A 16,645-nucleotide genomic window follows, 5' to 3' on the forward strand; every position below is an offset into this window, starting at 1 on the left:
GACATACAGGCTAATTTTCAATATATATAAAACCTTTTACTCTCTTCCTTTCAGACAGAGGTTTTACACATAAACTTCCACTTTACTGTGGAAGCCAGCATCTCACAGTACTTAGTTTGTAACTCAGCAGTGTAATTTTTCTTTTCTATTTCTAGTCTGGGGAGAGAAAAGGGACAGTCTTTTCTGAATCCTTGAGCTCTGAGTGGGAGATCTTCTCCAGAGACATCAGAGTAGGTGGCTTGGGCTTGTGTATTTCTGCAGCGTATGTAAAGTGACTGTGATTAAATCTGCCAGTGTTTGGCTAAATGCGCATTCATTCACTCAAAATTATGCTTGCAGTCTTTGTTATGGCCCAAGCAAACTTAACTCGCACAATTTCCTCTCTGGATCCTACCTTTTATATAAGCAGTAGCATTGGAAATGTTCAGAGATCAAAAGATCTACAGTTCCCTCTTCTTCTGTAAAGAGATTGTGCCATTGGAGACTTTTTTAATACCAAAGAACTGGAGCTGTGTCACCTTTATTTATAGTGTGCTTTGAGCTGTCCAGAAAAGCTCCCACAAAGCTCATGGAATTGGTAAAATCAAATAGCAGAAGGCAGCTAAATATTCAGCAGGGGTACAGGATGGTGAGCTGAAGCTAGCCATCAAGTGAGGTCCATCAGGATATACCCAGAGTGGATCTATCAAGGTGCGGCAGCAGAGCCTGCAAGGATGCATTCAGTCTTGGATAATGGCATTCAGTTCTTGGAGCTTCAGAAAAGCATTGGAGTGATTCTGCATTGACAGCCCATGGACATAATGATCTCCTTTAATATTCAATGTGATCTCTTTTGAAAGTAGTGTTGGCATAACCACGCTGAGGCTAAAGTATACTACTGTAGGTGAAAGCGTAGGAGATGGAGGTGTATAGGACTTCTAACATGTCTTGGTTGGTTAGTTTGCTTTACACTAGTGAGAAAGGAATACCAGCTCTCGCACATTTAAAGAGCAGAACAAAATGAGCCCTTAATCAAAGACTTGGATCTGGCCTTCTGGTTTTTTTTTAGGTTTTGGTTTGTTTGGGTTTTTTTTGTTGAGTTTAGATTTTTTTCCCCTTTCTCCTCTTTGAACAATAAATGTTCACTATTGTGATGGACTATGTCTGTGGTTACAGGTAACCCTTACCCTTTCACTGTTCTGAATGTCCGTTATCAACAAAATTATCTCAAGCTGCATTTTTTCCTGCAAAAGGAAAACTCTTCTTAATTTATTTTTTTTTTTGAGAAAAAATGTCAACAGCTGTTGGAGAGGATATAGCCATGATCTAACAGAGAGGACAGGACCTCTGTAATCAAAAACATTTCCACAAGCTGGAATGTATTAACATAATGGATAAAGGGTGTGACAGTGCTAATGCTCCTTTAACATGATTTTCATTGGGTGAATGTGATTCTTAAGAACCACCCATGGTGTAAAGATGTATCTTGTCTAAACATACATTGTAGTCATTTACTTTATGTAGTAGTAGAATTTACCAGATGATGCAGACATTCTGCAACCCTATCTGTCAGAAATTTTTCTTCAGCTTTCCAAGTTTATCCTAAAGATCTACAATCTGAACACCTAAAGGCAGTGTATTTAATACTGTGTTCATCTACCAGTCTCTGTGTGTTCTTAAAGCACAACCTGAGAACCTGTTTCTTCCCACCTCACCCCCACACCCCAGAAATCCAGGTTCCAGGTTTGCACAAATTCTGTGCCTTCTGCTTCTGTGGACTCTAGGGATTTATTGTTAAATGATTTTAAACATTCAAATTCTAGAATTCTAGGCGTGTTACAATGTGTGAATTTCCCAAATGGTCATCAACTACCCTTGCTCTTCCAATGAAAGAGGAGAGAGTTAAGTTCAAGATTTGTTGCAGCTGGACTGTACTCAAGCTGATGGGAATATAGTGATAAGAGGCAAGGAATTTGAATTTATTACATTTTTCTTCCTTTCTTGCTGCTGAGTACTGCAGTAATTTCACTGAGCTCATGTGTCCTTCCTAGTCAAACAAAATAAATGCATAGGAAAACATCTCACACAAAGTTTCTAATAAACTGTGGCTGGGTAACGAAGTAACTCCCAACAGCCTGTGTGTGTTCAGTGCAAATAGAAGTGCCCAGGGTGCTTGGGTGGAGCTGAAGGGTGTGAGACTCATGGCCTGGGAGAGCTGTTCCCTGCACCTTTAAAAGCTGGCAGCAGCCTCTCCATGTCTTTGCCTGTGGCTCAGCCCTACCTTGACCCAGAGGGCTTGCTGAGGGAGGTGAGGGTAATTTGTCCTGGTTTTTCTCACTCCCCTGAGGTTTTTGTTTAGCACTGTACTGACCAGGCTTGTTATGGTGGTACCTGAATAACTGCCTGGGAGTAACAGCTTTTCTGTGGCTGTTGCCCTAAGCTGTAGGGGATTGTGTGCAAACCACATTTAAGCATGCCTAAATACTAAGTTCTGTGTGTTTTTGTTTAGGAAATTAGCAAAAAACCTCATCAAAGTGCTGTGAAATTGGAAGAAAGCTTCAAACCATTGCAGGACAAGAAGAAGTATCGGCACAGACCCGAACCTCTTTTCATACCTCCTCCTTCTTTCAACTTCAGCATGTCCCACTCTGGTGCCACTCTGTACCAGAGCCAGCTTCGCTCTCCCCGTGTTCTCGGAGATCATCTGCTAGACCGGACGCATGAGCTCCCACCCTACACTCCACCACCAATGCTTAGTCCAGTTCGGCAAGGGTCTGGTCTCTTCAGCAGTGTTATCACATCGTCTCATAGCACCTCGCATACTCAGCTGCCGCTTACTCCACTGACATCTACTCCACGGGTGCTCCTGTGTCGGTCTAGTAAGTGTTACATTTGCAGAGTGGCATTACTTAGTAAATAATACTGTCCTCTTTTCTGGTGTTACTACATTGATGATTTTGACATGTGCTCACATGCATGCCTGGTTCTGTTACTTCACAGGAAAAGTGCATCTTTGTCAGGGTTTTTGCCTTGGATTTTGTAGAGGTGGTCTTAAAGCATAAAGTGAATAGAGGAGCCTAACCAGTGAGTAAGGCTGTGATCTTGCAATGTGGTCTGCCTCAAGTAAGGACCACCATGGCTCTCATTACATCTGGACTTTCTGAAATGGAGAGAAAAGACCTGGTTTGAGACACAGGGTTCATTTTAAGTATTTGCTGTTCAGTGCTTCATGAGAGAAGGTGTCTAGTCATACATGATCAGGGCAGTAGAAACCTCTGCAAGTTAGGACATTTCTCTTACCTGTAACAACTTAGACTGTTTCTGTCTAAATATTGATAAAGGGTAATTTTTGCTCAATAGACTGGAGTAATGATGATGTTAACAGGGAAGTAACAATGCAGCCTGGGAGGTGGAGCATCAGCAGCGATACAGTTGTTACCAAATTACCCTTATAAACTCAAACTCCAATCTCTGTTTCAGATAGTATTGATGGAAGTGTCATTCCGGTGACACCTGGGCCTGGAGAACAGACTGTTGAACCGTAAGAAAAACAATATTGTTTTTGTCACTGCTTTTATAGACTAGCTCCAGCATAGAGCATGTGGCCTGAAGTGTTTTGAACTGGGCAGGTAGTGTTCAACTGCCTGAAATCATGTTGGGCTGGATGCATTTAAGTTGCTCTGTATGGTGGCTGAGGACATTGGGAGCGAAGTAGCTGTGGGAGATGTAGATGTCATGGCTCAAAAATGCTAGGAGAGGCTTGGTGGGAACCACTGAAGGTGAAACAACAGTTGGTGACGGCTGGGAAGAGGGCTGTGAGGAAAACATAGGCTGATCCAGCACTCTTGCTTTTATGTATGTATGTATATATATAAAAACTGTGGAGCTTTGGAGAGGTGTTACCTGATAGGTTCCCCAGGGCAGACTACAAACACGATTGTCCCTCAGCAGTAATGTCTCTTTCTGCTCTCTGCTGAAGAGTGCCATTTGCTATGGAACAGAAAGCTACTGTTTCTGGCATCTAGCCTCTTTGCTAGTCAGCACACATATAGGCTAGCTTGGGTTGTCCATAAGGTATGATGATGTCTCAGTATAGTTTAAATTGTGTATTGAAATTTTTGTTTCCCCACAAGAGATTGGCTGTCTCTAATATTCAAAATACTTATCCCACTAGGGGTAAAGCATTGCGTAGAGCAATCTGACACAATTTCCTGCCACTCAAGTGTAATAAAAGTTTTGTTGGAAACAAAGCAAACACTACTGTGACTTCTGCTTTTCTGTACATTGTGTAGTTGAATACTTATTTATTTATTTATTCGTCTTTATAGACGAATCAATATCGGGTCCAGGTTCCAGGCTGATATTCCTGAGCTGCAGGACAGATTGCTAATGGAGAAAGATGTGCACAAGGCTACTTTGGTTTGGAAACCATGGCCAGAACTGGAGAACAAAGTCTTCCAACAAAGAGGTACAATGAGTTGCCATTTTAGAAGTTCATATGTCAACCTGTGCCTGTTGAAGAAAGTCACATTGATTTCTCATGTGTATACAGTACAAAATGTTCAAGAGAGTATTAATTACTGAGAATGCACAACAGGAGACCAGAACTGCATGTCATAGGTTTAGAGTAACAACATTATATAGTGACACTTAAAGTGAAGTCTGGATGAACTGCTTTCTGGCAGCCAAGGGGGATAGATTGTTGCTGGGAAGTGGGGGTTTTTTGGGTACTGAACTGCCTGGTAAGGGAAGAGGTCACAGACGAGAGACAGCTGATGGCTTCTCCTGTGACCATAACTGAGAGGAAATGTGATGGGCTCAGTGGCTTCTACCAGTCCTGAGCAGAGTTTGCTCCTGCTTCCAGCATGGTTCATTTCTGTTTGTCTACCCTGGCTGGAGCCTTCTTGGCACAGCAACATCACTGGCCTGTGCAAGCCACTGCCTCACAGCCAAATCTCTGCCTCTGGCTCAGCAGTATCCTGTCCCATCCCAAGGATGCACTCTGCAAATCCCATCACATCCCTCCCTCAGTGAGTGATCCTAAAACCAAGAGATGAGGTGCTGGGGAGAGAGAATATAAAAGCTGCTGCCCTGAACTACATTGTCTGAGTGGCATTACAGAGTCCTTGGCTCTGGATGTTTGACTGACCAGCTACTGTATAAGCAGTAAAATGTTGACTTCTTTCTGACAGTGGAAGATCTTTTAAATATGAGCTGTTCCAGTGTGTTACCTGGTGGAGGAACTAACTCGGAATACGCTTTGCACTCTCTCTTTGAAGCGAAAGGAGATATTATGGTAAGATAAGAAGCCGAAAGGGGAGATATGATCCTCTTCTGCAGATAAATTAGCATGCTTTATTAAATGGATTTAGATATGGTTATATAAAAAAGAGATTTCTGATTGATTCGCAGTGATGCTTTAAACATCCTGTAACATTTTGGGGGAATGACTTTTCCCTTTCATTCTTCAATAAATTTAAATTTCAAAGCAGTGCCTCTCTGAAGGCTTACTGTATATTTCATATAGATAAGATTACTTAGTTTATAGCCTTGGGGCTTTGAATGTCTCCCAGTGCTTGCTCCAGCCCTGATATTTCACAAGCTTTATATTTGGTCACAGAGAGCTTAGTCCTCTTCTAGCCCTTATAAAAAACGTTTTTTGTAGCCGCAACCACATCTACTTATTTGTTCAGAACTGTGAGGTAATTGCACACAGTTCTCATATAAATAATGCATTTCAAATATTTGCATTAGTTTAGCGAAGGGAATGTTATTAACTAGGGCAAAACATCCATTTTGCCCAGTGTTAGGGAAAGACAAGGACCTGCACCAGTTCCTGGAAAGCCAATTTAAAACAAAATGCAACAGAACACAGGGCTGGAACGAATCTCACGGGGTTGTCCAATACAGTGGGTTTTAGCTTACATCCCAGTTTCCTTAGGCTCTGTTAGCTGTATCTGAGGGGTCTGAGACAGGTGACTGAACTTACTGTCAAGACATGAAATTTGCTGTATAGTGGAAATTTGCATTGTCAGGGGAAAAATTTTAGGGATCCACAAATCATCTGTCTCCTTGAACCAAAGGAGGATTAGCTATACTTGCTGTCATTCCCAACAGATGTTGACCCAAACAGATATTCAGAAAGACTTCATGCTGTAAATATTAATGCTATCAAACCAACCATTAAATATTAGTATTAATTAACACTATCAAATCAAACACTATAAACATATTTGTATGTGGCAAGCAGAAGGGAGGGAAGAGCTGGAAGTTGCTAAGTAATAGCCACATTTGTGCTAATTAAGGCAGGACAGGTGTGCATTAGGTGCAGTGTTAATGGGCCTTGGAGTAATTTGATGTGATTTTGTATGACAGAAGAGAAAAAAGAGAGAAAATTAATTCATATCCTCATAACAAATAGTCTTCTAAATGCAGTTGTATGCAGCAGCTGACTGCATTTGCTAATTCTGCTTTTCCCTTCTTTTTCATTTAGGTTGCTCTTGAGAAGCTGCTGTTGAGAAAGCCAGTGAGATTGAAGTGTCATCCTTTGGCAAATTACCACTACGCCGGTAGGTTTCCTTGCAATCTCTGTGTCTGCTGGTACACAGAGTCCAAGGCTGGCATCCCAGGCTGGAGCATGGGATCACCCTGCACTGTCTGCTGTCTGCTGCAGGGATGGCAGCATCTAATAGAGAGGTGATGTGGACACTGCCAAGTGGTACTTCCGGAGGCTTTTGTTACAAGTTTGGCAGTTTTTTACCTGACTGATGACATACAGAAACTCTGCATCCATGTTGCTGTCTAGGGTTCTACAGATGTAAAACTGCCTTGAGTAATTTTTTTTTTTCTCTTTTAAACTAACATTTAATTTGTTGATCTCCTTTTAAAACTGCTGCTATTCATAGATTGTATTACTACCAGCAAGTTGTTCGTTTTCTGGTATGTAAACATCTGCCATCATGCTTTCCTTTTCTGAGGTGATGGTGCATAAGTGAATATGATAATCATGAGCATCCTTCCAAAGAGGCAGTGCTGTAACTCTCACTAGTGTCTTAGTACTGAATACAGAGGCTCTCTTTGAGTGGATTTAGCCGAAAAGAAACAGGTCTGGCATAGTGACTTCTTTAACAAACACAGCAAGAACTGCATTTTGGTGATGAAGCAGAAGTGCCCTGTGAAATACACAAGGTGGTGTGAAGCCATTGGACTTAAGTTATGTCACCTAAGCATAGGTGGCAAATGTCTTGCCTCTGCAGCCCTCCATGTTATTGCTTAATGCTTCATAGTGGCTAACAACTGCTTGGACACAGAGAATGGGGTTTTGCATAAGAGATTTAAGACCTTATCTCTAGTTTAGGCTCAACAGGAAACAAGCCAAGAATCTTCTGGTGGTCAGTCAATGACAATGTCCAGGGTCATATACTCATTTCCAGTTACAATCATTGTGCTACATAAGTATAGAAGCAAGCTACTTCCTGGCTGTAGCAGCTCACTGGAAAGACTCCCAAGTAACAAAGACTCTTTTGTAAAGCAAATCCTTAACCCTTTGGCCTGAGAACAAGAACAGAAACATGTTTGATGGCAGCTGATAACAAGAGTGAATATATGTGAAGATCAGGTTTTGAGTCTTGTCTGGGGAAGATGCCTAGTGCCTTTGATAACAGCTCTGTTGTGGTCCAAAGGGTGGACAATGGGGGTGGATGAAGAAGGAGGACGTCAGCCAGGAACTTTGATCAGGGTCTCTTGTCTGAAGAGTTGACACAAAATCATATGTGTGAGACAGTCCAGGGCATGAGAGCAGGAAGATGAGGAGATATCCCAGCAGCCTCATCCTCAGTAAGTGATCTAATTAGCAGAGCAGATAAGAAATTTCTGCCTGTGTTGCAGAGGAGGAGGAACAGTCTTTACCGAAGCAAGTACTTCTGAAGTAGTTTCAGAAAGTGTTTTATTGTGATGAAGGGAGGAGCCAGGAAAGACTGTTCTGTTTAATCTTTCATGTGAGATGACACTAATCCTTGTTACCTAGCACTGAGACCTGTGGACATCAGTGTATCCCTATTTCTTAAGCAGGAGAGGAAGTTTGATAGTTTGATTCTGCTTATCACAGCATGAAACAAAATTTCAACAATCTGGATTTAAGTACCATAAAATAACAAGACAAAGCATTACTTACTAATGCTCTTGAATGCAACGTGTGATTGTAACTTATATTGACAGCCACGCTCTAGCATCATGCAGTGGCTCTTGAATAATAGTTTATTTGCGGTTGATAATCAGTCACTCAAGGCATATGGGAATTTCTCAGAATCTAGTGCATGAATAGCTTAATGTAACTTCAAGTGGCATTTGTTTGGGTTAACTCTTTGGGCTTCTGCTCCGTAGTCAGAAATCACAGTTCTCAGGCACCACCACATTTAAAGGTGGAATAGACCAAAACAGAGCATGGCACTGACTCGTGTTAATTGATACCACAAACAATAAATATTCAAACTCATCCTCAGCACTGCCCTTGAATGAGGATACAAGCAAATAGCTCACCTTTGAAACCTGTTGACTTGTGAGGGAAGCAGGTTGTAAAATTTGAGGCTTTTCAGTTGTGTGCCAAGAGACCTAGGCATGCCTGACCCAGGGCTGCTTGGAAGAACACCCTAATCTCTCTATTCTAATGCTTTGCCATCTGTCAGGATGGTGTTTTAAGTAAGAGAGAGGGAACACATATCTAATACAAGAGGACCACTGTTGCAAACACTTGTATTGTTTTCATTTGAATAGTGGAATTTGTCAAGTCTGAAGTTTTCCTGCAGTGAGAATTGCAGGAGAGATGGTCTCTGAAATAATGTGCTTCAGGTGGTCCGGAAACTTCTTGTGCATACTGTAACAGGGTGCGGATCAGGCCCAGCATATGCTGTATGTAATGGATTTGAGCCACCTCTCAGAAAGGCTCCCTGGGTGTATGTGTAGCCCCTTTGAAACCAACCGGTTAGGCCCAAAGCCCCTAGATTTGTAGAAGATAATTATTGTCAGTTAATCTGTGCAAAAACAATATGGCAGGTAAAACAAAATGTAGAATAAATGTCTAACCATAAAGATCATCTTTAAAATTTTATCTGTATTCCAAAGTCCAAAATTCTTCCTTGCTGCATTGCAGATCTTTCTCTATACACGTTCTCTATATCTCCCTCAAGCTAACAAGAGCAAAAGCGGTTTCCCAGCAACCAGAGTTAAAAACAGCTTTTCTTCTGTTTCTTTTCCTACACAGGATTTATTCTATTAATTAGGTTACTTCCAATTAACCCGCATAATCTTTTAAGGGTCTCGGCTAATACCACAGCTATTGGGGAATCTCTGTAAGGCCCAAATCCTCCATAGGTGTACATGTACAACAAAATTAGTTCATGGAAGTGATTTTTTTTTTTTTTTTTTTTTTTTTTTCCTCCCAGGGGGGTGGGGTAGAGGCAGGAGAGCATGACTAGAGAGGTTTGCCAAAAACTAAAATATCTTCTTTGGTGTTGTCATGCTTTTTAAAGTTATATTTTGGCATAGCAGAGCAAGCACCTGGACTGAATCAGTTCGTTTACCCCTGTCCAAAGGGAGGGTAAATGCAAATGACTGGCAAGTTGCGTAAGAAGGGAATGATGCTGGTTCAGGGTGGGAAAGATGGCAAGGCAGTGTGTCAGCAAAAAGATCTTTGGGTGATAACAGAATAAATAAAACTCGTGGCTTGAAGCCAGTGCCTTTCTCTGGTGCTTAAGAGATCTTTAGAGTAGATCTCTGTGGAAATAACTAATGCATACTTCCATCCAGTACTGGAAAAGCCTGCAGAAAACAGGTTGCAAAAAAGTTAATTTTGTAGTTTTCAGCATATAAAGGACTGGTGAGGTACCTGCTTTTAAGCTTGTGAGCCTGGGAGTTGACACTGAAAAGCAAAACACTGGCAGTTAATAAAAAAAAAAACCTCTATATTTTTTTATAGACATAAGTAACCTGTAGAGTTCAATACCATGCATGGTGCCAAGCCCAAGTTAATTGAATTCAGTGCAGAGGCAAGCATTTCTATGGAGAATGCTAACATTGACAGGAATATTAGGGATTTCTTCTGATAAAAGTTTTAGATGTTTCAGAAACTCTCAGACTGAAGTAGAATCTTCTAGTGTAAGTCATTTCAAAGGCATCTGCTTTATGGCTTCTTGCATATCCATCCTTTAATGTATGTAATGCTGCCCACTTTTACAAACAGGACACTGCTTTGATGCAGTAGAGCAATCCTGTGTTTCTTCTGTTTGACTAATACTGAGAAAGCACAAATTCATTTTAATTTAAATGTTGATTTCACATTTTCATGGGCAGTTAGGCAGGCTGGTGAAGTAAACACAGAATAACAGTATTTGAAAGTTTTATATACAGCTTCCATTAAATGATCAGAAAGTACTTTGTGTGTATTGCACATTGCTACAATCCTTATCTACTTGTGACCTCTGTCACAGAGGATTTAAGTGTCTTACCTCAAGCCATGCAAGTGAACAGCTGCAAAAGGACCGTATAGGAGTTATTGTCTGGAGAACTAAATGATAGATGGACTTTTGTGTAGTTAAATGTAAAGTGGCATATATGGGAATAAACAATACAATTATGAGCTCTGTGGTGAACTTCTCAATTAGAATGAGACCTTGGGATTATACCGCTAGTTCTATGAAAGCATCAGCTCTGTATTTTACAGCAGCTAAAAAAAAACTCAAGTCAAACGTTAAGATGATAGAGAACATGGTGATGCCACTGTGCAAGTCTGTGGATTGCTTATATGTTGACTACTGCGTGCCTTTCTGGTCCCTTCATCTCTATAGGAATATTTTAGTACTGGAGAAGGTTGAGAGGGACAGCAGTAATGACCAAAGGTGTGGGAGTGATAGAAGGGACATGCAATCCTGAATAGCATAGTGATAGATGGTTGAGATTGGGTTCAGTTTCTCTTCCACTTGAAGAACGAAGGGTCAGTCATCCAGTGAAGCTACTGGGAGCCAGGAAACGAAGAAAATTAGGTGGTTCTTCACACAGAGGGTCTACTATGTGTGAAACTCCTCAGCAAAGGATGTTTTGGGTGCAAGAAGCCTAATGAGTTGAAAGGAAGATCCGGTCAGCACTTACAAGGACAGTTACTAAATAAGCAAATTGCAACAGACTCAGGAAATCACCTGTGCTGAAAGTGGTCAGAGGTTAGGAAAAATTAGGGAGAGGCATTGTATTTCCTTGCCCTGATCTTACTGTTTCCTAGGCAACTGCCTGTGATCGCTACTAGAGACCAAATACTGGTTAGATGGACTTGAGGTCTGAGTCAGTACAGCCATACTTGTATTTGGGTAGCAGCAATCACTAGCATGTGCTTGAGGTTTCCTAGTTTTTGTTTCAGATACTACATCAACATAAAGGTGGTGGGGTTTTATTGTTTATAATGAATTCACTCTTGTTTTTAAGGCTCTGACAAATGGACGCATCAAGAAAGGAGGCTGTTCAAAGAGGCATTGTCCACCTACAGCAAAGATTTCATATTTGTACAGAAAATGGTAAGGTTATTTCTGTTCTGTCAATTGTTTTTTTCATTTGCTGTATTCTGTTCCCCTTCATTTTCCCTCCAGTGCCAGACCAGCTTATTGCAGGTATAGAGCCAGCAGTGATTACGAGAACACCAATAAGAGTGGTATATTCTATTTGGTGTACCTATGCATGCAACTGCAGCACCAGTAAAAAAAAATTAAAAACAAATAAATAAAATCTGTTCCTCTTGTTATTATATGTAAAAGTTTTCACACCTGGAATCCAAGTCATGGCATTCGATATGTAGGAAAAGTATGGTGCTCTGCTGTTATCTTGGTGTTCTGTGGCAGTTTCTTAAAAAGTACCTGCGTCACTGGCATAGAGCTCTGTACCAGAAAGGTCAATAAAGAGAGAACATGTTTGGATTTAATTTTCATGTTTTGCCACAAAGCAGAAAAGACAAGGTGTATACATCTCAGGGCAGAATACCTCACTTGTTAGCTCAAATGTTGAAAACATTTATGGGAACCAAGTCTTAATTCCTAGATTTCTCAGTGGTATTGTACACTTGAGCTACAAAAGTGTATTCTCAGTCATTTTCTGAAGAGAGTCTAGAGAATCCTGGAGAAGTGTACTGAAGCTGAAATAATCAACACAAATTTGACTGAAAAAACTAAAAAAAATTATTCTACAAGAGTATTCCTGCTGTAGTCAAACTGCCTTTTTTTCTCCATTTAAATGTTTGAGAAATAAAGCCTACCTCTTGGAATATGTTAAAATTGTGTTGAATGAAAGCAAAAAATTGAGACTGGACTATTTCTGCAATTACTTAACTACAGGTTAAGTCTAAGACGGTTGCACAATGTGTGGAATACTACTATACCTGGAAGAAAATCTTGCGTTTGGGACGGAAACACAGAACACGTTTAGAGAAAAAAAGAGAGGAATGCCTGGTAAGTCTAAAAGAATATGAGAAAATTTGACACTTGATAATTTTTATGTTCATCCTGTTTGGAGGAGAAGGTTGAACTTGATGACATAGGTCTCTTCCAACTGAAATTATTCTATAATTCTAAATTCTGTTCTGTATGAGCATTCTGTGACCTCAGCTACACCACGATTTTGTGTTCCTGGACTGTAATGGGATAAAAGTGTTTTGACTAGTGCATTATCTAACTCTAGTCCAGCAATTACAGCTTTTGATACTGATGAAGCAGATGAACCTCTGTAAATTATTTCTGTGCCTGTGTGTGCTCCTAAAGGCTGCTCTAATATTCTAGTACAAAAAAACATTTACAAAGACTGGCAATGCAGTTCTTTGTGTGCAAGGTCTGTATTACTGGTACTCCGAGTAGTCTTAAGAAATGGGGGGGGGGGGTGGGGGGGGGTGGTTTTTTGGTTTTGGTTTTTGTTGTTTTTTTTTTAAATAAGTCATTTGACTATGAATATAGCATACGTTGTCATTCTAACAGCTGGGGGAGAGTATTGCGCCTTGGCATCTGTAGATTTTTGGAGCCACAGCTCTGTAATGCAGATGGAGGGTGTTTTGAGCCCTGCAGTGAAGCTTCATGAGCTGTAGCTTGTCCATTAAGGGGTGGTAGTTCCAGCAAGACCAGAAGTTCATTCAGGATGGAAAAAAATACTGAAACCTGGAAGCAGACTTGATTAAGCAGCACGCTGTAGCAGTACTGTCTATGTCCTGCTACCCAGTACTGTCTGTCTTTGACCATATTTCTAGTATTTCTTAAATACACTGTCTATTTCAGACAAGTGGAGAAGAGGAAGTGTTAGAGGAAGATGAGGAGATTGAAGAAGACAGAAAGGAAGAAAGGGAAATGCAGAAGTCTCCGGACCCACCAGCTATCCCTCTTGTTGGACCTATAGATCTGCCTGCCCTTCAGAGCCTTTCACTTTCTTCATCCTCCTTCATCTGTGAAATGCCAAATTGTGGCGCTGTACGTGTGTTTAGTATCTTTAATAGCAGGGGGTTTGTATACTAGTGGATTGTGATTTGGGGAATCAGGGGTTTAGACTATTCCTGGCCAGTGATATCTCCTGAATATCGCTGGACAAATAATTTTGCCTGCTTTTAATTCCCACCTCACAAAATATAGGCACTATGCTGATCTGTAGATAAAATTGAATCCTGAGATGTTGTATCAATTAGAAATACCGTATGGTAACAGCTCTGATTACCTTTTTGTTATCCGACTGTAATAATAGGATAGCTCACTGGTTTGTTTTATTATGACTAAGTTTCTTTAACTCTAGTGGAATATAGCTGAAAGCAAGCAACATTTGACCAAGTAGATCGTGTGCATTAGATGTGTACAGTTGTTCTATTATAATATGCATTCAGCATACTTCTTTCTGCAGTTCCCGTTCCAGTGCAGTATTTCTTGGTTTTTTATTTTTTTTATTTCCCTCCATCCTACTCTCTGTCAGGTGTTCAGTTCCCGTCAAGCGCTAAATGGCCATGCTCGCATTCATGGAGGTACGAATCAGGTGACAAAAACACGGTGCACCATTCCAGGCACTAAGCAGAAATCTGGTACGCAGAGTGGATACTGCTCCATCAAGAGTTCACCCGCCCACAGTACAACAAGTGGTGAGACCGACCCAACAACAATTTTTCCTTGCAAGGAGTGTGGCAAGTAAGTGAAATACAACTGTCTGCAGTATCGCATCGCATTTGCCTGTCTATATTCCAGATGAATAGCATTGCAACAAACTCTCTATTTTGCTCTGATGGTCTCAAAAGAACAGTTTCCCCTTAGATGACGTGTCTTCTTACCAAAACCTTCAGAGATTGGTTTGCATGATGTTTTTGATGCTTCCCCTGCAGCACTTACTCCAATTTTCCTGAATCCATTTACCTGCTAGAATTTCTACATCTGACAGTCTAGCTTCCTGCTTCATCACAGACTTGCATGTGACAGTGGGCAACTTTCTCTGTGTTTCAGTGCTTGAGTTTGTCCATCCTAACATGGGATGGGGTTTCTTCACTTCTTCCCTGGTGTGCAAGATTCTGGTGAAACTCAGTACAGGGAGAATTAGGATATGCAGAGATACTGAAGCAACTGTGGGAGCTACAAAATACCTCCAGCAGAGTCTGAATAGGCAATTTTGATACTGTCAAGATGTATAAATCTGGTAGTCTGTCCCTGAAATTCTCACCATGGCATTGCAGACTTCACTGACTTCTATTTCAGGACAAGGAAGCAAATGTACTGATGGGTTGTTGAGTCTTTTTTGGCTCACTTCATCAAAAGCAATGCATTTTTATCTGATTTTCTTTTCCTTTAAAATTTAGGGTATTTTTCAAAATCAAAAGCCGCAACGCTCATATGAAGACTCACAGACAACAAGAAGAACAGCAAAGGCAGAAGGCTCAGAAAGCTGCTGTGGCAGCAGAAATGGCAGCCACTATTGCGAGAACTACTGGGCCAGTTGGGCATAGTTTGATCCCTCTGGATCACATGAGTTTGGTTAAACATGTTGAAAATGTTGGTGACATTGATGACGAAGTTGTTCAGGAGCTGGGTGATGTCATGGAAGAGAATGAAGTCATGGATGCTGACCTTTTATTGGATGATGAAGACGCAGATCTCCTGCAGGATGATGCTGAGTTGTAAATAAAGTTGTTTGATAAAGACAGCTACTGAGCACACCCTGAATGGATCAATCAGGAAACGTGGACTGCTTGTTTATTCCCCATTGATTGTAAACTACCTGTTGAAAATGAGAATTCTTTTATCCAGGTCTAGAAAAAAAAGAAATCTGCTTTTTTCCCTTTTTTTTTTATTAATTTTGTGTTTTTGGGGAAAAAAATAAATAATTGGTACAAATATTCTTATAAGGTGTTTTTATCTGAGCTCATTTTGCTGATATCTTCCAAGGCCACTAATTATAGAAGTTCATGGTTCTGCTATCACTTCTTGCCAGATGATCCTGGTAGGATCTTTAGTCTTTAACTCTTTTCATTTTAGCCCAATTACAAGAGTGATCTTCACACACTTCTGATGGAACTTTTTTTTTTGCCTATACTGGATCACTTCCAGCATCTTCTAAAGACTAAATGTCACCTCTGTTAAGGAGATGATTACATTCTTTGGCTTTGTGCTGTCATTTTAAGGGGGGGGAGGGGGGGAATTGATTTAACTGTGAAATAATTACAGGAGTGACAGTTATCATCTGTAGTATTGCAGTACTTTTTCAGTTCTGTCTTGCCTTAATGCATACATGTTAGGCAGTTTGTAAAAGCATTGGTTACACTGTACATTTTAGAGCTTCCATTTTTGCAAGGTTTTGATCTGCTGATTTTAAAATGACCTAATTCAAGAATTGAAGAAAGAAGATGATTGTACTGTGGTTCACATCATCTGATGGGAACACTGAATCAGGAACACCGCCTTGGTAATCAGATTGCACTGGAAATATATTTTGCTGTGACAATAAATCACACTGCTGAACAGCCATCTCGGTGGTATTAGGAGAGTGTATGCTTGAGCAATGCAGGAGCTTGCTCTCTCACCAGGCAAATACAGGGAGAGGTTCTTGCCTGTGGAACAGAGATTGATGGAGTATATGCCTTCAGCACATTTTAGTTATTACTTGTAGGGATATAATGTTATTCTTGTGCCATTTTCAGTCCTTCTCATTACATGAAATTCAAATGTTGTTTATTTAGTAAAACATACTCTAAAGGTGAGTTGACATTGCTGTTTAATTACCATTTCTTCTCCCTTAAGTTCAGATCTACATGCTGGATGTCTAACACCATTTATATAAATATAGATTTGGTTCTCTAAGTAAATAAGATCTCAAAAGAATTGTACCTTGCAGAATGAAAGAATTAAGGAAGAATTGGAGTTAGGTTGAATGGATCTTTAATTACAGAATATGAATACTGATTTTAGAGCTTTCACAGGTAGCAGCACTGATTTTCTTGTGAATTTTGCACAGTAGGAGTATTGCTGACTTTATAAAATATTTTATAAGGCTGATTTCAGATCTTCCAGATTTCAGAGTTGTTTGGGTTTTTTTATGGGTTGGGTTTTGTTTTATTGGGTTTTTTTTGCCATGTCCTAACATCTTAAACAGAATCTGAGAGATGGTGGATCTTATTTTCTACTGT

General features: G+C 40.4%; 1 protein-coding gene across 9 annotated transcripts in view; it reads left to right on the top strand.

The window, feature by feature from the left end:
* TRERF1 (transcriptional regulating factor 1) overlaps positions 1 to 15,358 on the top strand; it is a 102,094-nt gene extending 86,736 nt beyond the window's left edge. For all 9 annotated transcript variants that reach the window (XM_049833979.1, XM_049833981.1, XM_049833978.1 and 6 more), the window contains 10 exons: positions 2,489 to 2,858; positions 3,460 to 3,520; positions 4,308 to 4,447; positions 5,172 to 5,275; positions 6,473 to 6,548; positions 11,449 to 11,537; positions 12,348 to 12,461; positions 13,275 to 13,463; positions 13,954 to 14,162; positions 14,822 to 15,358. In XM_049833979.1, the coding sequence (XP_049689936.1) occupies positions 2,489 to 2,858; positions 3,460 to 3,520; positions 4,308 to 4,447; positions 5,172 to 5,275; positions 6,473 to 6,548; positions 11,449 to 11,537; positions 12,348 to 12,461; positions 13,275 to 13,463; positions 13,954 to 14,162; positions 14,822 to 15,143 (1,674 nt within the window). In that variant the 3' untranslated portion in view covers positions 15,144 to 15,358. The remainder of the gene's footprint in view (positions 1 to 2,488; positions 2,859 to 3,459; positions 3,521 to 4,307; positions 4,448 to 5,171; positions 5,276 to 6,472; positions 6,549 to 11,448; positions 11,538 to 12,347; positions 12,462 to 13,274; positions 13,464 to 13,953; positions 14,163 to 14,821) is intronic.
* Positions 15,359 to 16,645: the final 1,287 nt, after the last annotated feature.

Source organism: Accipiter gentilis, chromosome 30, assembly GCF_929443795.1.
Source record: "Accipiter gentilis chromosome 30, bAccGen1.1, whole genome shotgun sequence".
Classification (NCBI taxonomy): Eukaryota; Metazoa; Chordata; class Aves; order Accipitriformes; family Accipitridae; genus Astur; species Astur gentilis.